General features: G+C 36.6%; 1 protein-coding gene across 2 annotated transcripts in view; it reads left to right on the top strand.

Annotated features, from left to right (window-relative positions):
* The window catches only part of TDRD7 (tudor domain containing 7), an 89,177-nt gene that overhangs the window by 20,215 nt on the left and 46,648 nt on the right, over positions 1-22,314 (top strand). For both annotated transcript variants that reach the window (XM_060154797.1, XM_060154798.1), the window contains exons 2-6: positions 1,880-2,092; positions 4,432-4,573; positions 6,436-6,649; positions 19,440-19,513; positions 22,019-22,236. In XM_060154797.1, coding sequence (XP_060010780.1) covers positions 1,886-2,092; positions 4,432-4,573; positions 6,436-6,649; positions 19,440-19,513; positions 22,019-22,236 — 855 coding nt within the window. In that variant the 5' untranslated portion in view covers positions 1,880-1,885. The remainder of the gene's footprint in view (positions 1-1,879; positions 2,093-4,431; positions 4,574-6,435; positions 6,650-19,439; positions 19,514-22,018; positions 22,237-22,314) is intronic.

Below are 22,314 nucleotides of genomic sequence, written 5' to 3'. Positions count from 1 at the left end.
CTTGCCCTATTTAATTTAAATTAAAATTTCAGTTCCTTAGTCATGCCACATTTCAAGTGCTCAGTAGCCACATGTGGCTAGTGGCTACCATGTTGGACTGCACAGATATAAAATATTTCTATAATCACAGAAAGTTCTTTTTTAAAATATTTATTTATTTATTTATTTGGATGCACTGGGTCTTAGTTGCCGCATGCAGGATCTTCATCGCCACGTGCAGGATCTTCGTTGCATCATGCAGGATCTTTAGTTGCAGCGTGAGAACTCTTAGTTGAGGCATGTGGAATCTAGTTCCCTGACCAGGAATTGAACCCAGCCTCCTTGCATTGGGAGTGCGGAGTCTTAGCCACTGGATCACCAGGGAAGAAAGTTCTATCGGATAGCACTGTTGAAGGAAAAATTAGCAAGTTGTCCATGGCTTGCCTTTCTCCTTCCTGTAATGAAAGGCTAAATCTACGTTTCGTGGCTGCTTGGATGTCCTTCTCTGAATTTATCTTCATTCTCTTTACCATTAGTCCAAAGAAAATATGAGTGATTAATCTAGAAAAATGCCTGTTACTGATCAATGAAAATCCTTAGCCAAGGTCCCCATGGATTTCTTTGGTACCTAAATTTATTAGTCACTTTTCTTTTTTCTCTCACTTGACCTGTCTGTTATTGCATATGACATTTTTGAATATGCCATTCTTTTTGGCTTTTTCCTCTTTTTGTTTGTATGACACTGTGACTTTGCCTTTTCTACTTCTATCTCTCTGGTCCCTTTTTCTTAGCCTTTTATAGGTTCTTGTTCCTCTGCGCATCTCTTAAATGACAGCCTTCCATAGCAGTCCATCCTTAACCTTATTTTTAACTCCCTGGACACCAGATACCACATATATGCTGAAGGCCAACAAATCTATAAGCAGTTCAGATTTCTAACCTAAGTTCCTAATGAATATAACTACGTGGCTGCCCTAAGAGCATCCCAACCTCCATATGTCCAGAACGATTTCACTCCCTTCCTCTCTTGCGAACCTGCCTCTACCCCACCTAAGTGTGGGCCATTACTATCCACCATGCTTCTAGCTAGAAATCTGGGGCCTCTCTCATAATTCAAACCAGTTAATCAGTTCCCGTGATTCCTCTTCCTAATTACCTCTGATACTGATTTTTTGTTTTTTCCCAAGGCCCTGTTTTCAGATCTTCCATATCTTCAGTTCTTACAACTCATTTATCTTTCTCCTTCTAGTTTATTTTCCCTGCTACTGAGGAGTGATCTTCTTAAAATGCAGAGCTGATCATTTTATTCTGCTATTTAAAATCCCTCCAAGGTCTCACATTACTTTTGGCAAAAATGCAAACATCTTAGCATATCCAGTAGTCTCTTCTGGGTCTGCCTCTTCTCACCTTTCCCACCCCCATCTTTCAGTCCTCAGCTTAGAGCCTTTGTTCATTCATGTCCAGCCACTTAACTGCCTGGGGTTCTCAGAACCAGCCATGTGCTTCTGTCTCACTTCTGTGCCTTTTGAATTTTCCGTTCCCTCTACTTGGGGCTGATACCTCTCCCCATCCCCCACCCCCACCCACACACACCCTTTGCTTCCTTGACTGGCCGATTTCATCTTGTCCTTCAGGACTCCATCAGGCCTCCTCCCGTTTGGGAAACATTCCCTGATATTGTCCCTCCCTGGGCTAGTCTTTGTGCCTTCCTGACTTCCCTAATGTTCTCATAGTATTCCATGCTTTTCTCTACCATAGCAGTTATTTCCCTGTATTGTAATAGTACAGAAAGTATTCAATAGTAATTTATGAAATACTCAAACAAGTGTAAACTCTGAAAATATATTTGAATTCACAGACTAATGCATCATTATAGTAACCTTCCACTGTGTTCTTATAGGTGAAGATGCTGGAAGCAGATCTGGTTTCAAAAATGCTACGAGCTGTTCTACAGTCTCATAAGAGCGGAATAGCATTACCCCGGCTCCAAGGAGAGTACAGATCCTTAACTGGAGACTGGATCCCCTTCAAGCAATTTGGTTATCCTACGCTAGAAGCCTATCTGAGAAGTGTGCCAGCAGTTGTCAGGATAGAGACTAGTAGATCTGGAGAGGTAAGAAGGTGATTGTGTGTTTCAGAAGAGTCAAACCAATTCTTAATTGCCTGTCTTGCACTTCCAATCTCATAATTAGGGTAGAAGTCAAAGTGAAAAGCACTAGCCAAGATTGGTAGTGATAGAGAGAACAGCATCCACAGCACAGCCAAGGTTCTCATGTCTTTTGTTTTACCCTCAGATTCTTTCCGTTGTAAAAATAAGGTTTTAACCATATTAAATTAAAAATTTTCAAGTTAAACTTTACCCAGTCTCACTGTCCAAACTAAATGTACTGGAGACCTTAACTGCCTGAATGTCATACCCACTCATTATAGACCTGCTACAGCTGTTTTTGCCTACGTCACTAATGACTTCCTGATTACGGAATCTAGTAGACACTTTAAAATTCTCATAATTTGACCTGACTCCTATCTATTCCTACTGTCTGGATCCTAGTTCAGCCTCTAATTGATTGATCATCACTTTTGGTTATTACAGAGTCCTCCCTACTGTTATCCCTGTCTTTAGTCCCTAGCCTGTTCCTCACCTTCACACTTTAGTAACAGTGATCATGTTATTCTACAATTTTAAATCCTTTGGTTTCTCTTGAAGAATATTTTATATATAACATGGGCGATTAGGTGGTAGCAAGTGAATTTTTTACTGCATATACTCTATGACCCAAAAGTTTCACTTCTTGGTTTCTGCCTAATGTACAGTATGAAAGATATGGACAAACCACCATCCAAGACAGAAAGGCACCCATCCCCACAATCAGTACCTTTTTCAGGGTACATTTCTATATATGTAAATATGTAGAACAGGTCTGGAGTATTTCTCACCAAAAATTATAATAGTTGTCCTCTTGGGAGGGGGGTGGGTAGGGAGGCAGTGGATAGAGGAGAAAAGGAGCCCAGGATTGGGAGAGTGGTCAGAGGTTCACGTAATCTGTAATAAATTTTATATAATGAGAAGGTATAAACTAATTAAATATTATATTAATAATAAAACTTTCTTCAGTGACCCTGGTTCTCCCAGACAGATTTAAGCCCTCCTTTCTGTCTGCTTGGCCCGTTGTAATACATCCAGTATTACACATGACATAATGTTTTCTGTTTAGTCTCTTTGCCTCTCTTTCCTTCATAAGTTTCTTGAGGATAAGGGATTTTTTTTTTACCCCTAACAGTAGGTGTTTAATAAATATGTGTTGAATGTATAAATGATCAGATATCTGAATGAATTAATTAATAATTTAGTAATGCTTCATATACTTACTATGCTATAATTCACTCAACTCTTTATTCTCCTATTTTGGACACTTTTAATGTTTCCAGGTTTTGACTATTAAAATAACCCCTAATGCACGTATTTGGGTATGTAACTTTTTCTTCTTTTGAAATATATTCTTACATTTTCAGGAATGGAAATACTGGGCCAAAGAATAGGAACATGTTTTGGCTTGTGGTGTAAAGCCTCACTGCTTTCCTGTTCTAGATTTCAACTTAGAATCAAAGACTTTAACACTAGATGGTTCTCTAGAGATAGTCTAATCTCAACAGTCTACATTCTTTTTTCAAATCCTTTTTCAAATATCCTATATATCCCACCATTTTTTTTTTAAAGATAAAAAACTGAGCTACTGTATTTTAAGTAGGTGCCAGAGGGTCCAGGCCTCTGCTTACCCTGTCTTGCCCTCACAGCCCTGAGGCACCTCCATGGAATTCTGTGGCTCCATTGAACAGTTTGAAAACCCCAGATCTAAGCTCTTCCCTGTTTTACAGCTGATAATACTGAGATTTTAGAAGTAAACTGGATTGCCCCAAGTGACCCAGCTAATCCATTGCAGTGCAAGACTAGGATTTAGTGGTCTTTGGGAGACCACTAAATACAAATAGCAGTTACAAGTGTGTACTTTGAATTCAGAGAGATAGCCTAGCTGTGTGGCTTGAGAAGTTTGTTTAACTTTCCTGAGCCTCTGTTTTCCCATGTGTAAAATGGGAATAAAATATATCTCACAAATTATATGAGATAATATATGCAAATCACAGGTTTCGTTTGGTTCATTTGTTAATCCTACAGTACCTAGCACATTTTAGATGCTTAATAAATACCTGTTTAAGGAATAAGTGAAAGTTTCAATTTGAGGAGAGATTATTCAGTGTGCCGGACTATGCTTGATTTCTCTTGCAGAAAATATAATTTAGCTCTAACATTATCAAAGAGAGAGAGACATGAATATTTGCATACAGCTTGATTTGGGACATATAAACACACAAAGATGCACTTTGAAAAATCAGCCTTTAGGTACCAGTGAATCTGAGAAATGTTTCTCCTCTTGCCTTGCCTCTCATAATTAGATTACCTGCTATGCCGTGGCCTGCACAGAAACTGCAAGAATTGCTCAGCTTGTGGCTCGTCAGAGGAGTTCTAAAAGGAAAACTGGTCGGCAAGTTAATTGTCAGATGAGAGTAAAGAAAACCATGCCATTTTTTCTAGAAGGTAAGATCTTTTCACATGCTAAAATTTTAAAGCCTGTCTATGAATATACTGTCAGATGGAAATATTGCTTTTATTCATGATAAACACCTTTATTTGTTAATATTCATATGTCAAGGGAGAAGTCCTGAAGCTAGTATTTCCATTTGAAATTAAGTGAACATGATAAGCATGACTTATTAAGTAAAGTAATTATACAGTGTGAAATAACTCAGCATAGATTTTTTTTTTTTTTAGCATAGATTTTAATTAAACTTATTATGGCAAAGTGTGGTTTTACTCTTTATTTTGGGGGAAAGGCTCATCTAGAATGTTGGATGAACCAAGAACCTCTAAGTTAATGTCTTATTTAGGAAATCATGTCTTTTACTATAAATCCTCTATTTTCAGAAAAACGTGAATTATATAGTACATAAAGGTATTATAGGCAACTCAGCCTGTGTTTACTGATCATTTATCTCAAGGAGCTTATAATCATTTCTAAAACTAAATTCTCAAGAAATAGTTCAATGATGGTAGAAAAGAGTTGATGCCTAAATGCCACAAGGAGCATTTTAGACAAAGGAGCAATCATTGTGAGAATGGCAGTGAAGGGCTTCATGGCAAAAGGGAGACTTGAACCCAGACCTCTAACAGTTGGAAGAATTTAAATTGAAGGAGAAGAGATGGGAGGACTGAGATCATGGCTGAGTGTGCTGCATTTGTAAGAATGTGAGGTGACTGCCACCACGTTACTTGGTGAGTAGAGGGAAAGTAATGGGCTAGCCTAGCAAATGAAGCCACGTTTTGAAGAACCTCATCTGCTAAATACACACCAATCTACTCATCCCCTGCTAACCGACCCTCTAGTGACCATCTCCTCATATTCTTTATTTTTTTAAAAAATTTATTTATTTTTTTAACATGTTTATTGGAGTATAATTGCTTTACAATGGTGTGTTAGTTTCTGCTGTATAACAAAGTGAATCAGCTATACATACACATATATCCCCTTATCTCCTCCCTCTTGCGTCTCCCTCCCATCCTCCCTACCCCACCCCTCTAGGTGGTCACAAAGCACCGAGCTGATCTCCCTGTGCTATGCGGCTACTTCCCACTAGCTATCTGTTTTACATTTGGTAGTGTATATATGTCCATGCCACTCTCTCACTTCGTCCCAGCTTACCCTTCCCCCTCCCCGTGTCCTCAAATCCATTCTCTATGTCTGTGTCTTTATTCCCGTCCTGCCCCTAGGTTCTTCATGACCATTTTTTTTAGATTCCATATATATGTGTTAGCATACTGTATTTGTTTTTCTCTTTCTGACTTACTTCACTCTGTATGATAGACTCTAGGTCCATCCACCTCACTGCAAATAACTCAATTTTGTTTCTTTTTAGGAATGAGTAATATTCCATTGTATATATGTGCCACATCTTCTTTATCCATTCATCTGTTAATGGACACTTAGGTTGCTTCCATGTCCTGGCTACTGTAAATAGAGCTGCAATGAACATTGTAGTACATGACTCGTTTTGAATTATGGTTTTCTCAGGGTATATTCCCAGTGGTCGGATTTCTGGGTCGTATGGTAGTTCTATTTTTAGTTTTTTAAGGAACCTCCATACTGTTCTCCATAGTGGCTGTATCAATTTACATTCCCACCAACAGTGCAAGAGGGTTCCCTTTTCTCCACATTCTCTCCAGCATTTATTGTTTGTAGATTTTTGATGATGGTCATTCTGACTGGTGTGACACCTCCTCATATTCTTACAAACTGTTCTGAGAATAGAGACCGACAGAAAACATCTGGACAGGGGAGTGACATAATGAAACCATGGTTTTGGGAAGCTAATCGATTCCGTTATGTATGCCTGACTTTGTAGGAAAACCAAAAGCAACCCTCAGACAACCAGGATTTTCTTCAGATTTTTCTATCAGCAAAAAACCTAATCCAACACTGTTAAGAGACAAAGGAAACTCTCTTGGAGTTAAATCTGTTGCTGAAATGCCACCTTACACATTACATACAACTATTGGAAATGAAGTATTCAAAGATGTTCCAGTGCAGAGACATGTGACCATGTCTACCAACAACAGGTATTTGTGCTTTATCTGACTAAAAGGAGACGTTTGGTGAACGTAGGATAATAAGTATTAAACATGTGTGTTCAGGGTAAGAAGGAAGTACTTTCTGTTTTGTGTAATACAAGTTCACATGTTAGTAAAGAAATGCATCATTACTAGTTAGTCCACTTTCCTGGCTGCCTAAATGTCATTCTCTGAATATCTCCATTTTGTATTTGTTGTGCGTTATTGGTAATCTCTCTTTGTAAAAATTATTTTAAAAGCTCTCACAAATTGATCTAAGATGCTATTTCAGCATAACTTACTTTTTCTGAAAACCTTTCTTACAATTAATTTTGTAAGTTTTAAATAAAATCTGATTGATTTGTACACTCTGCTGTGTTCCAATAATTATACCCTTAATTATACAGTAGCATTATACATCCATGCATCAGAATACTGGACTGGAAGTAATAACATAACTTTAAAGTTTTAGTTTGAATGCTGCCATTCACTAGCCAGGTGAAATAAGTGAAATTATTTCATCTTTTGGGGTTGTGGTATCTTCATTTGACTAATGAAAATGTTAACTGGGTGATCTCAAAGTTCCTTTCTGGCTGTAAATTTTATGGTTTTATGAGGTAACTCAGGTGAGCAAACTACAACTTATGGACCATTGCCTGTTTTTGTAAATAAAGTTTTATTGGAACACAGCCACATTCCTTTATTTATATATTGTCTGTGGTTGCTTTTACACAACTACAGAGTTGTGCAGAGACAGTATGGCCAGCAAAGCCTAAAATATGTACTGTTAAGACCCTTCACAGAAAAAGCTTGCCATCTCCTGATGAATCAGTATCACATTCTTCCATCCTGTTTGTACCTCTGCAAAACAAATTTTGTTGTATCACGTTCATTTAAATCAGTGTTCAAAACTTCCATTTTGTATAAAAGATAGTCCCCTTCCCCCCAAGCACTCCCCCTACACTAGACTATTTAGAAATAATTAATTTTGTTAAGTTAGGTAAAAGGGTACTAGTTTTTTATATTTTGGTATTTTTTATAAAGTAACCCTTAAATATTTTTCATAATGGTATATATTTAATGGTGCTTATGGTTAGTTATTATAATTTTTGATAAGGTCTAGAAAATACATAATTAAAATTTGGATCTTGACCCAAAGCACTAGTTATGTCCAGTATGTGACTGAGGTACCATTGCCTTCTCTGGTTGTGGGCCTAAATTTCAAGATTTTGAATTGAATCTATAAAATGACAATCCAGGCATCCTGGATTGTGGTCCCAGAGGAGCATTCTCCACCCCATGGCCTGGTGTCTCCTCCTTCTCATCTAGTGCCACTGCATGGCCCAGGTAAGTGCCTTCCATCCCTGCAGGTAGCACTAGCAGTGATTGAGTGGGGGCCTTGCCAGCACCAAGCAGCCCACAGAGTAGGCCCAAGGTGGTGCTCTCTGACCTGCTGCCTAGTGTGCTCCCAGCCCTCCTCCCCAGCAGCAGGGGCCCAGGGAAGTGTATTCTGCTGTACCAGATCAGAATAGCACCATGAGGGCCCTGAAAACTAAATTATTATTGGAACCACAGCCTACAAAAGTGGGCCAGGAGGTATATGATAAACCTAAACCGAGTAACTGCCTGCTAAAATAGGACATTCGTAACTGATTCACTTTGTTGTAGGGCAGAAACTGACACACCACTGTGAAGCAATTATACTCCAATAAAGATGTAAAATAAAATAAAATAAAATAAAATAAAATAGGACATTCATCTTAACATATGTCCAAATGTCCAGGTTACAATAAAAAAAGTCAATCTTTATACTAAGAGGCAGGAAAATGACAACTTGATTGAGAAAAGATAACCAACAGACACGAACATTATGATGAATCAGATGTTGGAATTATCTGACAACGATTTTAAAGCAGCTGTTGTAAAAATGCTTCAGTTTGCAATTGCAAATACTTTTGAAAAAAATGAAAAAATAGAAAATTCACCAAAGAAAGAGAACATACAAAAAAGAACCAAATGAAACAACCAAAATAAAAATGCAGTGTATGAGCTCAATAACAGAATGAATACGATAGAGCACAGAATTAGTGAACCTGAAGATAGAACAATAGAAATTACCCAATCTGGACAACAGAGTAAATAGACTTAAACAAAACAAAATAACTAGCTGAACCTGAGGGGCCTATGGGGGGAAAAAACATCTAGCAGAGCCTTAGGGACCTGTGGAGAAAATAAGAAAAGATCTAATATTTGTATTATCAGAGCCTCAAAACAAAGAATGGGACTGAAGGAGTATTTGAAGGCATAATGGCTGAAAACTTCTCAAATTTGCCTAAGGACATAAACCTACAGGTTCAAGAAGCTTAGGAAATCCCAGACAGGATGAATCCAAAGAATCCCACACCAAGGCACATCATAATGAAACTTCTGAAAACTAAAGACAAAGAAAAAATCTTGTAAACAGCCAGAGAGAAATGACACATCACCCATAGGGGAATACCAGTTTTAATGACAGTGGATTTCTCATTCACAGTCATGGAGGAATCATGAAGGAAAGTAATGGCACATTTTTAGTGCTGAAAGGAAAAAACCTATCAACCACAAATTCTGTATCCAGCAAAAGTATAATTCAGGACTGAAAGGGAAATAAAAACATTCTCAGATGAAAGAAAACTAAGAGAATTTGTCATTAGCTGACTTACTCTTAAAGAGTGACTAGAGGAAGTTCTCTCAACAGAAAAGATGTAATATAAAATGGCTTGGAACTTCAGAAAGGAAAGAGCAAAATGGGTAAAAACAAGTGTAAATAAATGGATTATCCTTCTCATGAGTTTCTTAAATCATATTAGTTTGAAGTAAAAATTATAACACCATCTGATGAGGTGCTAGCATATGTAGAGAAAAACTTAAAGCAATTGTATTTGTAAAGTAAGGAGGGCAAGGAGACCTAGATGAAAGTAAGGTTTTTACACTTGAAGTGGCAAAACATTGAGATGAGTAGAATGTGATGTTATATGTGTATTGAAATGCATAAGCAACCAATAAGAAAACTATACAAAGTGATATACTAAAAAAACATTATAAGTAAATCAGAATGGAATTTTCAAAAATGTTTAACCCACAAGAGTGCAAGAAAAGATAAATAGAAGAATGAGAAACAGGGAACAAATAGAAAACAAATAATAAAGTGCAGACATAAGCCCTAACAAAACAATAATTACTTTAAATGTAAAAACACATGAAAATATGTTCAACTTCATTAGCTATTAGGGAAATGTAAATTAAAACTACATTGACAGAAAAAAAAAAACCCTACATTGACAGGGACTTCCCTGGTGGTCCATTGGCTACGACTCCGTGCTCCCAGTGCAGGGGGCCCGGGTTCAATCCCTGGTCAGGGAACTAGATCCCACATGCTGCAACGAAGTTCCCACAGACAGCAACAGAGATCCTGTGTGCCACAGCTAAGACCCGGTACAGCCAAATAAATAAATAAACATTTTTTTAAAAAACTGCATTGACGTATCACCACAACACACCTATCAGAATGGCTAAAATAAAAAATAATGATACAATAATAGTAGGGGACCTTAACACCCACTGGCATCAATGGACAGATCATCCAGACAGAAAATCAATAGGTAACAGTGGTCTTAAACAACACAACAGACCAATTGGACTTAATAGCTATCTATAGGACATTAAATCCAAAAACAGCAGAATACACATTCTTTTCAAGTGCACATGGAACATTCTCCAGGACAGATCACATACTAGGCCACAAAACAAGCCTCAACAAATTTAAGAGGAAGAAATTATATCAAGCATTTTTTTTCTGACCACAATGGTATGAAACTAGAAATCAACTGTGGAAAGAAAAATGGGAAAAGAAGAAACATGTGGAGACTAAAGAACATGCTGCTAAAAAACCTTGGTCAATGATGAAATCAAAGAGGAAATCAGAGGGCTTCCCTGGTGGCACAGTGGTTAAGAACCTGCCTGCCAATCCAGGGGACATGGGTTCGAGCCCTGGTCCGGTAAGATCCCACATGCTGTGGAGCAGTTAAGCCTGTGCGTCACAACTACTGAGCCTGTGCTCTAGAGCCCACAACGCACAACTGCTGAGCCCACGTGCCACAACAGCTGAAGCTCACACACCTATAGCCTGTGCTCCACAACAAGAGAAGACACCTCAATGAGAAACCCGCATCCCACAATGAAGAGTAGCCCCCGCTCGCCACAACCAGAGAAAGCCTGCGCACAGCAATGAAGACCCAATGCAGCCAAAAATAAACAAGTAAAATAAATAAATTTAAAAAGTTTTTAAAAAAAGAGGAAATCAGAGAATACCTCAAAAGACAAATGAAAATGGAAATAGAACTTTCCAAAGTTGGGATGCATCAAATGCAGCTCTGAGAGGGAAGTTTATAGCAACATAGTCCTTCTTCAAGAAACAAGAAAAAATCTCAAACAACCTAACCTACCACCTAAAAGAATTAGAAAAAGAACAAAGCCCAAAGTCAGCAGAAAAAATGAAATGATAAAGATCAGAGAAGAAATAAATAAGAGATCATAAAAACAATAGAAATGATCAATGAGACCAAGAGCTGTTTTTTTAAAAAGATTAAAAAATTGATAAACCTTTAGCCAGGCTTACCAAGAAGAAAAGAGGGGGCTTCCCTGGTGGCGCAGTGGTTGAGAGTCCACCTGCTGATGCAGGGGACGCAGGTTCGTGCCCCAGTCCAGGAGGATCCCACATTGCCGCGGAGTGGCTAGGCCTGTGAGCCATGGCCGCTGGGCCTGAGTGTCTGGAGCCTGTGCTCCGCAGCGGGAGAGGCCACGGCAGTGAGAGGCCTGCATACCGCAAAAAAAAAAAAAAAAAAAAAAAGAAAAGAAAAAAGAGAGGACTCAAATAAGTGAAAGAGGAGAAGTAACAACTGATACAACAGAGATATTAAAAATAAATCATAAGAGAATACTATGAACAGTTATATGTCAATGAAATGGACAAATTTCTAAAAACATACAGCCTGCCAAGACTGAAATAAGAACATACAGACAATTTAAACAGACTGGCCACTAGAAGTGAAATTGAATTTGTAATAGAAAAACTCTAAGCAAACAAAGTTCAGGGCTGGATGGCTTCACAGGGGGATTCTACCAAACATATAAGAAGAGCTAATACCTATCCTTCTCAAACTATTCCAAAAAACTGAAGAGGGAACACTCCCACATTCATTCCATGGGGCTACCATTATCTTGATACCAAAACCAGACAGAGATACTATAGAGATAGAAAATTACAGGCCAATATCTTTAATGAATATAGATGCAAAAATCCTCAACAAAATATTATCAAACCAAATCTGACAATATATAAAATGGGTCATACACCATGATCAAGTTTGGATTTATTCCAGGGTCACAGGGATGGTTCAACATTTGTAAATCAATCAGTGTGATATACCACATTAACAAAAGGAAGGATCAGAATCACATGATCATCTCAAGAGACACAGAAAAAGCATTTGACAAAATTCCATATCCATTCATGATAAAAATTCTCATCAAAGTGGGTATAGAGGGAATATATCTCAACATAATAAAGGCCATTTATGACAAACCCACAGCCAAAATCATACTCAGTGGTGAAAACCTTCCCACTAAATTCAAGAACAAGACAAGGATGCCCACTCATGCCACTTCTATTTAACATAATATTGGAAGTCCTAGCCACCAGCAGTCAGAGAAGAAAAAGAAATAAAAGGTATCCAAATTGGAAGGAAAGAGGTAAAACTGTCATTACTTGCCAATAACATGATACTTTAAATAGAAATCCCTAAAGTCTCCACCCCAAAACTATTAGAGCTAATAAATGAATTTAGTAAGGTTGCAGGATATGAAATTAATATACAGAAATCTGTTGTGTTTCTATACACTAATAATGAAATATCAAAGAGAGAGTAAGAAAGCAGTCACATTTAAAATGATATAAAAAAGAATAAAATACCTAGGAATAAACTTTGCTAAGGAGGTGAAAAACCAATACTCTGAAAACTATAAAACATTGAGGAAGGAAATTGAAGATGTTACAAAGAAGGAAAGATATCCCATGCTCTTGGATTGGAAGAATTAATACTGTTAAACTGGCCATACTACCCAGAGCAATCTACAGATTTCATACAGTCCCTATCAAAATAGCCAGGACAGTTTTCACAGAACTAGAATAATCCTAAAATTCATATAGAACAACAAAAGACCCCGAATTGCTGAAACAACCTTGAGAAAAAAGAACAAACCTGGAGTATAACCCTCCCAGACTTCAGACAATACTACAAAGCTACAGTAATAGAAACAGCATGGTACGGGCACAAAAACAGACACATAGATCAATGGAACAGAATAGAGAGCCCAGAAATAAACCCATGCACCTGTGGTCAATCTAGGACAAAGGAGGCAAGAATATACAATGGAGAAAAGACGGTCTCTCTAACAAGTTAGTGCTGGGAAAACTGGGCAGCTACATGTAAAATAAGATACTAAAACATTCTCTCACACTATATACAAAAGTAAACTAAAAATGGTTTAAAGAACTAAATGTAAGAACTGAAACCTTAAAAGTCCTAGAAGAACACAGGCAGAATACTCTTTGACATAAATTGTAGCAATATTTGTTTGGATTTGTCTCCTAAGGCTAAAGAAATAAAAGCAAAAATTTTAAAATGGGACCTAATTAAACTTAAAAGTTTTTGCACAGCAACGAAATGAAAAGACAACCTACACAATGGCAGAAAATATTTGCAAATGATGTGACCAACAAGCGGTTAATATCCAAAGTATATAAACAGCTCATACAGTTCAATATCAAAAAAACAAACACCCCAATCAAAAACGTGAACAGAAGACCTGAATAGACATTTTTCCAAAGAGGATATACAGTTGACCCCAGGCACATGAAAAGCTCAACATCACTAAGCATGAGGGAAATGCAAATCAAAGCTACAATGATGTACCATCTCACACCTGTCAGAGTGGCTATGGTCAAAAAGTCAGCACATAACCAGTGTTGGAGAGGACGTGGAGAAAAGGGAACCCTTGTACACTGTTGATGGGAATGTAAATTGGTGTAGCCACTATAGAAAACAGTATGGAGATTCCTTAAAAAACTAAAAATAGAATTACCATATGACCCAGCAACTCCTCTCCTGGGCATATGTCCAGAAAAAAAACAAAAACACTAATTTGAAAAGATACATGCACCCCAGTGTTAGCAGCACTATTTACGATAGCCAAGACACAAAAGCAACCCAAGTGCCCATCAACAGATGAATGGATAAAGATGATATGGTATATATATACAATGAAGTATTACTCAGCCATAAAAAAGAATGAAATTCTGCTATTTACAGCAATGTGGATGGACCTAGAGAATATTATGCTTAGTGAAATAAGTCAAAGACAGGTACTATATAATATCACATTTATATGTGGGATCTAAAACATACTACACGTGAATATATCAGCAAAAGAGAAACAGGCTCAAAGTCAAAGATATAGAAAACAAACTTGTGGTTACCCAAGGGGAGAGAGGAGGGGGAGGGACAAATTAGGGGCATGGGATTAACAAACTATTATGTGTAAAATAGATAAGCAACAAGGATTTACTGTATAGCACTGGGAATTATCTTATTAGCCATTATCTTATAATAACTTACAATGGAGTATAATCTGCAAAAATACCGAATCACCATGCTGTACACCTGAAACTAATATAATATTGTAAGTTAAATATACTTCAATTTAAAAAATAGTGATAATACTGAATCTGGCAAGGATACAGAGAAAATGGATCACTCATACATTGCTGTTGGGAATATAAAATTGTACAACCACAATAGAAAATAGTTGGGGAGTTTCCTTTTAAAAAAATAAAACATGATACCACTATATGACCCAGGAATTCCACTCCTATACATTTATCCCAGAAAAATGAAAACTTAGATTCACACAAAAACCTGTACACAAGTGTCCATAGTAACTTTATTCATAATACGCCAAAACTGGCAAAAACCCAGATATCCTTCAGTAGTTGAAAGGTTCAGCAAACTGAATACATCCACACTACAGAATACCTCTCAGCAGTAAAAAGGAATGAACTATTGACACATGCAACAACATCAGTGGATCTCAAGGGAATTATGCTGAGTGAAAGAAGCTAATCTCAAAAAGTTACATACTATGTGATTCTATTTATATAACATTCTTGAAATGACAAAATTATAGAGACAGAGAACAGAGAAGTAGTTGCCAAGTGTCAGGGGTTGGGGAAGGGTGAAGGGTGTGGCAATAAAGGGGTAGAAAGAGAGACCCTTGTAGTGATGGGATAGTTCTGGATATTGATTGTAGTGGTGGTTACATGGACCTATATGTGTAGTAAAATTGCACAGAACTATACACACACATGTGTATGTTTAAAACTGGTGGAATTTGAATAAGTTCTGGATTATACCAATGTCAGTTGCCTGGTTTTGATATTGTACTATGCAAGATGTTACCCTTGGGGGAAACTGGGTGAAGGGTACATGGGACTTCTATGTACATTTTTTGCAAATTCCCATGAATTTATAAATATTTCACAATAAAAGGTTAAAAATTGATAGCAAAATCTTTTTATATGGTTTTAGTTTTGAGAATTAATATAGTATATGCTTTTGTCTTTTGCCTTTCTCCATAAGAATTTTGAATTCCATATAGTTGAATATCTTGTACATTATTGTACAATGATTTCTAGAACTACATACCTATTTGTCTTCATCTGTCTGACTTTGTATGGATTATATTTCAGACTATTTTAATTATACACTATTAAAGATGTTGTAAAACATCTTCATCAAATCTTTTTTTAAAGAGCATAATACAAATTGAAAGATACATTTAAAGAGAAATCTAAATACCATCTGGTGGCAGAGGTTATGGGCTGCCTTTCTAATTATAAAACCAAAGAAGTTGCTCTTACCAAAATAGAGCAATAGCAAAAGATTTTATTTCTAAACTTATGAAATATTAAGCAGTAATATTAAGTAGTATAAGTTATTATGAGCTTAAACTTTTTAGAGTCACAAAATCTTTAGAGTCACTAATGAAAGCTATAAATTATCTTCCCAGAAAAATTAATTTGTGCACATATACATGCATCTTTGTATACTAATGCAGGGAATACATGGGCCCCAGAAGCCCATTCTCAAAAACTCTGGTTAAGAACTCATGCCTGCTGGTTAACAAACTGGAGGGTTCTAGAAAAATAATATAACTGATATTCTCTAATATTGTAGGTATCAATCTAAGTTTACCATGTGTCTACAGTAAAATAGAAAGAGGGGCCAAAAGTGAGGATGTACGATTGATTTATGGTTTCTCTGGGAAATGTTTATTTCTAAAAAAATACAATTCATGACCGTTGTATTTTGTTAAAATGATGAGATTATTAAAATTTGGTTTTTTAATGTATTTATGCATAAAACATAAATGAGTATGGCACTGAAGACCAGGGTTCCATTAGGCCTAGAATGAGAGAAGAAATTGCTGTATATATATTGTAGTGAGTAAGATCATGGACTTTGGATATGAATAAAGGACTGTCTGGCATTAGCCAATGGGAACCATGATTGAAAAGGCATCTTTCAAGTATTAAGTTAAAGTAAATGAATGTAGGTTTCTGAGATCTTGTAGGTTTAAAAGTCATGTACTAAATATTTACAGGAAGCATTTTCTAAAATACATTTATTGCTTTCTTCTGATTACAAAAGTACTAATGTGTATGGTATAGACAATTTGCAAAGTAGAAGAAAGTAAAAGGAAGAAAAAAGTCACCTCTAATCCAGACATAAATGTAACCATTAAAAATTAACTTTCTACATTATTTATTTATATAAGTTTTTAAAAATACGTATTGGGTCATGATGTATATTACTATTTTATAACGTGTTTTGAAAGGCAATATATTGTGAACATTTTCCATATCATTAAGTACACATCTCTGTTATCATTTTTAGTGTCAGGCTAGTCCATTGTCCAGTCACTCATTGTTGAATATAAATGATTTTCACTATTGTAAGCAATACTACAATGAACATATTTGTAGAATGATCCTTGCATATATTCACAACTAGTTCCTTAGAATAAATTGGTAGAAATAGACTCTCTGGGTAAGAGGGTATACACACTAAGGCTTTACTAATTTGTGCTCTAAACAGATTATACCAGTTAGATTCTTCTAGAAGCATATGGGAGTGATAGTTTGCTTGTGCACTTGCCAACATTGGGCATCAGTGTTTTATTTAATACTCTAAAAGGTGAAAAAATGTACATATGTTTTAATTTCTATTTCTTTGATTTTGATTCTTAAGGAAGTTACATTTTTTCATATGTTTATTAGCCCATTTATAGATCTTTTGTAAATTACAGGTTTTTGTCTTTTGTTGCTTTTTCTTTCTAATCGGTAAAATGATTTATAAATTAAGGATGTTGAGCCTTTTGTCCTGTAATATGTTGGCAATTTTACCAATGTTGGCAAGTTTGTTTAATTATGGTATTTTTGGTATACAAAAACTTTAAAATTTTCTATTTACATCTATTAATCTCTACCTTTATGGCTTCTGCCTACAGGTGTTATGCTTAGAAAAGCATTTCTACCCCCATATTATGTAGTATGTCTTCTGTTTTCTTTTAGAATTTTTATGGTTTCAGTTTTTGCATTTAAACCTTTAATTAATCCAGAATTAATTTTGTTGTATAGCATGAGAGTAGGAATCCTGTTAGCCAGATGTCCTAATATCAATTATGACATAATCCTTTCTTTCCCTGCTGGTTTGAAACACTATCTCTATCAATACTAAATTGTTATAAATATATGACTCAGTTTCTGGGCTTTCCATTTGAAATCACTGATTACCTGTCTATTCTTTAGCAGTGCCAAACTACTCAGATTATTATAACTTTATAATAAGTGTTAATAACCTTTACTTTTTACTTGCTCCTCTCTCTGCCTCCTAATTTAGTTGGTTGCTTTTGTCATGTGCTTTTGTTAACACCTACTGCCCCTATTATAGCACTTAGTAGACTTTGTTCTTACATACAGATTCTGTCAGTTCATTAATTATCTGTTGTGTAACAGGTTATCACGAATTTAGCAGTTTACAGCACATACTTATTATCCTGTAGCTTCTGTGAGTTAGGAATCTCAGAACCACTCAGCTAGATCCTCTGCTTCAAAGTTTCTCATGAGGTTGCAATCAAGGTATCGGCCATGGCTGGGTCAGCTGAGCAGGAATCCCCTTCCAGGCTCACTCGTGTGGTTGTTAGTACAATCCATCCCTTTTGAGTTGTCCCTTAGTTCCGTCTGGCTATTGGCCAAAGACCACCTTCAATTTCTTGCCATATAGCCCTTCCTAACATGGCTATTTGCCTCATCGAAACCAGCAAGAGACAGATTATGCTAGCAAAGTGGAAATTAGAATCTTCTGTAATCTAATTATGTATAATCCCCTCAACCTTGAAGTATCCTATTGATTAGAAGCGAGTTACTCAAAGGGAGGGGATTACACAAGGTTGTGGATACCAGAGGGGAGAATCACTGGGGGCCATCTGCTAGCTGCTTGCTACAGTCACTTTTCTCAACTATACGTGTAGTCCATGAGAATAATGGTACCTTCCTCTTGTTTAATCATTACCCTCTGACACAATGCCTGGCATGTAATAGTAGGTCCTTAAATAAATATTTGTGGGATAATAATGTGTCTCTAATAAGTGGCATATGTTTGAGTTGGGAGTTTTTTTCGTGGGGGGACAGTCTAAGTATTTAAGAAACAAAATAATAAGTCTTTTATACTTACTGTTATAAAACTGGTTGGACCTCTATTATCTTATTAAGTTTGTTTTCACATGTCCCTGCGGTTTTCCTTGAACATCTTTCTTTTGCTGTGTTGACAGGTTTCTTTCCTGTGCATTAGGCCTACCAGTGTTTGCATGATAGCAGTCTCTGCTGTATCCTTGCCGTACTTTCACTCTTCGCTTACATCCCTCTGCTTTCTGCTAGAGCCCTCACAGCTGACTCAAAGCAGGGGAAGATTCCAGTTTACATTTTTAGGGCTCTGGTGCAAGGGAAAGGATTGCTGTCTCCCTGCCAGTTCTGCAGAAGTAGGAGCTGGATATGTTTTTGGCATCTTCTGTCATTACCCAGATGCATTAATACACAAGTGTGATGCTCTTATAATTGCAGAGCATCGTATACTAAGTAAGCTTTTGCTGGTAGCCTACAATCTGATAATTTCTTTTAGAATTAAAATATTTTGAGGAGATGTGCTTCATTTCAAAGAATTGATCTAATTTTTAGAGTATTCCATACTATTGAAAAATTGCGAAATAGGTGTACTGTCACTATCACCACTAGTCCCGTACCTACCGCTGGGCAAGATGTACTCTTTGATTCATTCAGTCATCCTATTCATTCTTACAGCATTCACTCTCCCTTGCATGTACCAAGCACTGCCCTAGGCACAAGAAACACAAGTAATTAAGACACTTGGGGTATAGTGAGGGAGACAGACATGAATACAAATTATTTCACTTTGTGGGTGGTGGTGGGGGGTATTTCTTTGTCTGCATATTTAGAAAATTTTTCTACATATATCCAGCACAATTCACATAAAAATTTTTTTGGTGAGGGTATGAGGTGGGAAATCTACATTTCTTTCCTAAGTAGTTAATTGAATTTTAATTTACCTTTTTTTTTATACCTTAGGTTTAGCCCAAAGGCATCCCTTTCGCCACCTTTTCAGATGCATCTCTCAAGAACCTGTATTAAGGAAATGAGTGGTATGTTTTCTAAACATTATTTTCGTAATACATTATGGTTTCTGGAGCCTCAGAGCCCCCCCAGAAATATCTAATGGTGGCTTTTGACATTTGTTCTCACCTTCTCCCACTTGGAATACATCTCTCCTCCCCTCTTTTTTGATTTCTTTAAGTTATGAATTGAAGTGATCTAAAGAGAAAGTAATACCTCCAAGGATATCATTATTATTCTGACTTGAGGCCTTCCTCACACCAGACCTATTCTGTTTCACTTCCACGTGTTACCTACAGAGATATTTGTGTCCCTTGTCACTCTCTTACACATTAGAGAGTAAGATTTAAAGCACATAAATAGGGGACTTCAACTCATAAAATAGTTCCAGATACTCTACCAGGTAAAATCTGGGCCCCTAAACTATGTGCATTGGCCACTAAGCATCTAAATAGGAATATAAATATATAAAATCCAAAAGGACTGTTAAGAAATCAATAGAAGACATAATAAAGTTGAAGAATCTGAAGATTAGAAGTGCACACACTCATCTTGTCTCCTTCAACCAACGTGTAAATTCCCTGCTGTTAGACCCACCCAAGGGATACAGTATTTTCAGAAATTTTGCTGCATGAAATTTAAATGTGGTTTTAAATGATTTGCTGCTTTAAGTGTGATTCTTACTGAGTTGAAATCATTTTTTTCCAAAGGAATGTATCTCCAGTATTTCTCATGGAAATTAATTGAACAATTTGATTTTTGTTTATATCAATTACTTTTACATATGCATTTTCTGAAAAATGACTACTCAGTAAAGTCATATACCCTTTAGAGGCTGTAAATCCTTTACATTAGAATAAGCTTTTTCTGCAGAACCAGGAGGACTTGTTTCAGGAGGATTATGATTCACCCAGCAGCTGATTTACACACACTTATACATAACCTCTCCTACCTGCTGGCAGCCTAAATTACTTCCTTGATTTGTTTAACAAAAGGTACAGAAGCTTAGCTGACTTCAGTGGCCCCACAGAGCAGGTGCATTTGCAAAGCCTCCAACTATATGTCAGCTGCTGACACTCTCTCTTTAAGGGAGGGACTGGCCAGTTCCAAGAAACTTATCTTTTCTTTCTTCCTGGTTCTTTTATATATCATTATTTGGGAAGAACTTTATAAATTAACTGTGCCTTTAATAGGAAATGTATGTGGACATCCTGGACCCTTCTGTTGGCTGAGCCAAACTAAGTCTCAGCAAGGGCAGGTCTCGTGCCCTATGGTGGGTAAAGGAGAGTCAGCATCCAGCCATACTCAAGGAACAGCTCTCCCTTTGGCTTCCTGGCATCCTCAAAGGCCAGCATCCCCAAACCAGCCTATGTGTCTCCAGCAGCCAGTTTAAAAAATAAAATAAAATAAAAATTGTTGAATCCCAGCAGAAATGCTATATGATTAAAATATGAATATATTTTGCTTATAGATGGTAATTTTTAAAATATTCTGATCTGTATCCCAGTGAAATTTAGAAAAGGTTTGGAATTAATTTCATAGTTCTTAAAATACCAGAAATATCAGCTATTGGGGACACTTAAATTTCTTTATTGCCTTAGGATGTTAACTCAGGCATTCTAAGTTTTAAATAAAAATAAATGTAAGAGAGCTAGCCAAAACTTTATAAATATTCACTTATGAAAAATGAATGATTTGGATTGGAGAAATAAAAACAAATCATTAATAGTTATGAGCACCAAACTTTTTATTTATGTTTATAAACTGAACCAAACCTTTTATTTATGTTTATAAACTGATTATTACAGGTGGATCAATTTTTGAACTTTCATTTATTGCTAAATTATTTTTTCTCATTAATAAAGGGAAAAATTGGGCTTCCCTGGTGGTACAGTGGTTGAGAGTCCGCCTGCCGATGCAGGGGACACGGGTTCGTGCCCCGGTCCAGGAAGATCCCACATGCCGCGGAGCGGCTAGGCCCGTGAGCTATGGCCGCTGAGCCTGCGCGTCTGGAGCCTGTGCTCCGCAACGGGAGAGGCCACAACAGTGAGAGGCCCGCATACCACAAAAAAAAAAAAAAAAAAAAAAAGCCTGGACAATTATTTAGTTTTTATAAAATGTTCTTTGATCTTACTATTAAGGCATTATCCTTAGGCTTTGTAAAATATAGCTTTAAATTTATCATTACATATATACCATTATTGTCTAAAATTTAACCTTTCTTAGAAAATGATTGGTTAAATAATAAATTTCATTATTCTTTATGAGTTTAAATTAAACTATGACGAATCCTTGGAAAATAAAGGGACTAGGTTCCCTCTCTGAGTGGCTGTTGACCTTCCTGGTTATTTCAGGGTTAAAACTTAGAATGAAATTGTCATGGTCCTGCTCTCCTAATCCTGCTCTCTTTGAAAGTCCCTTAACCCCCACAAGCCTGAAGTATAACAAAGCCTGAAGACACAAATACTAGGTAATGGGGATAATCTAAAATGTTAAGCATTCTGGTTAATTCTATCATATTTTTTAATTTAAAGATAATTTAAATCAGGCTGTTGAAAAACCAAATGTCACGCCTCCTGCCTCTTACACTTATAAAATGGATGAGGTTCAAAACCGCATAAAGGAAATACTAAACAAGCATAACAATGGCATTTGGATATCTAAGCTTCCACATTTTTACAAAGAATTATATAAAGAAGAACTTAATCAAGGAATTTTACAACAATTTGAACACTGGCCTCATATTTGCACGGTACGTTTCTTCTTATTCCTCCCTCCTGATGCCTCCTCCCTGCCCCACTTTCAGATTTTGAGTTGTTAGTAATATCAC

Source organism: Lagenorhynchus albirostris, chromosome 7 (genome assembly GCF_949774975.1).
Source record: "Lagenorhynchus albirostris chromosome 7, mLagAlb1.1, whole genome shotgun sequence".
Lineage (NCBI taxonomy): Eukaryota > Metazoa > Chordata > Mammalia > Artiodactyla > Delphinidae > Lagenorhynchus > Lagenorhynchus albirostris.
This window is presented reverse-complemented; position numbering and strand designations above follow the sequence as displayed.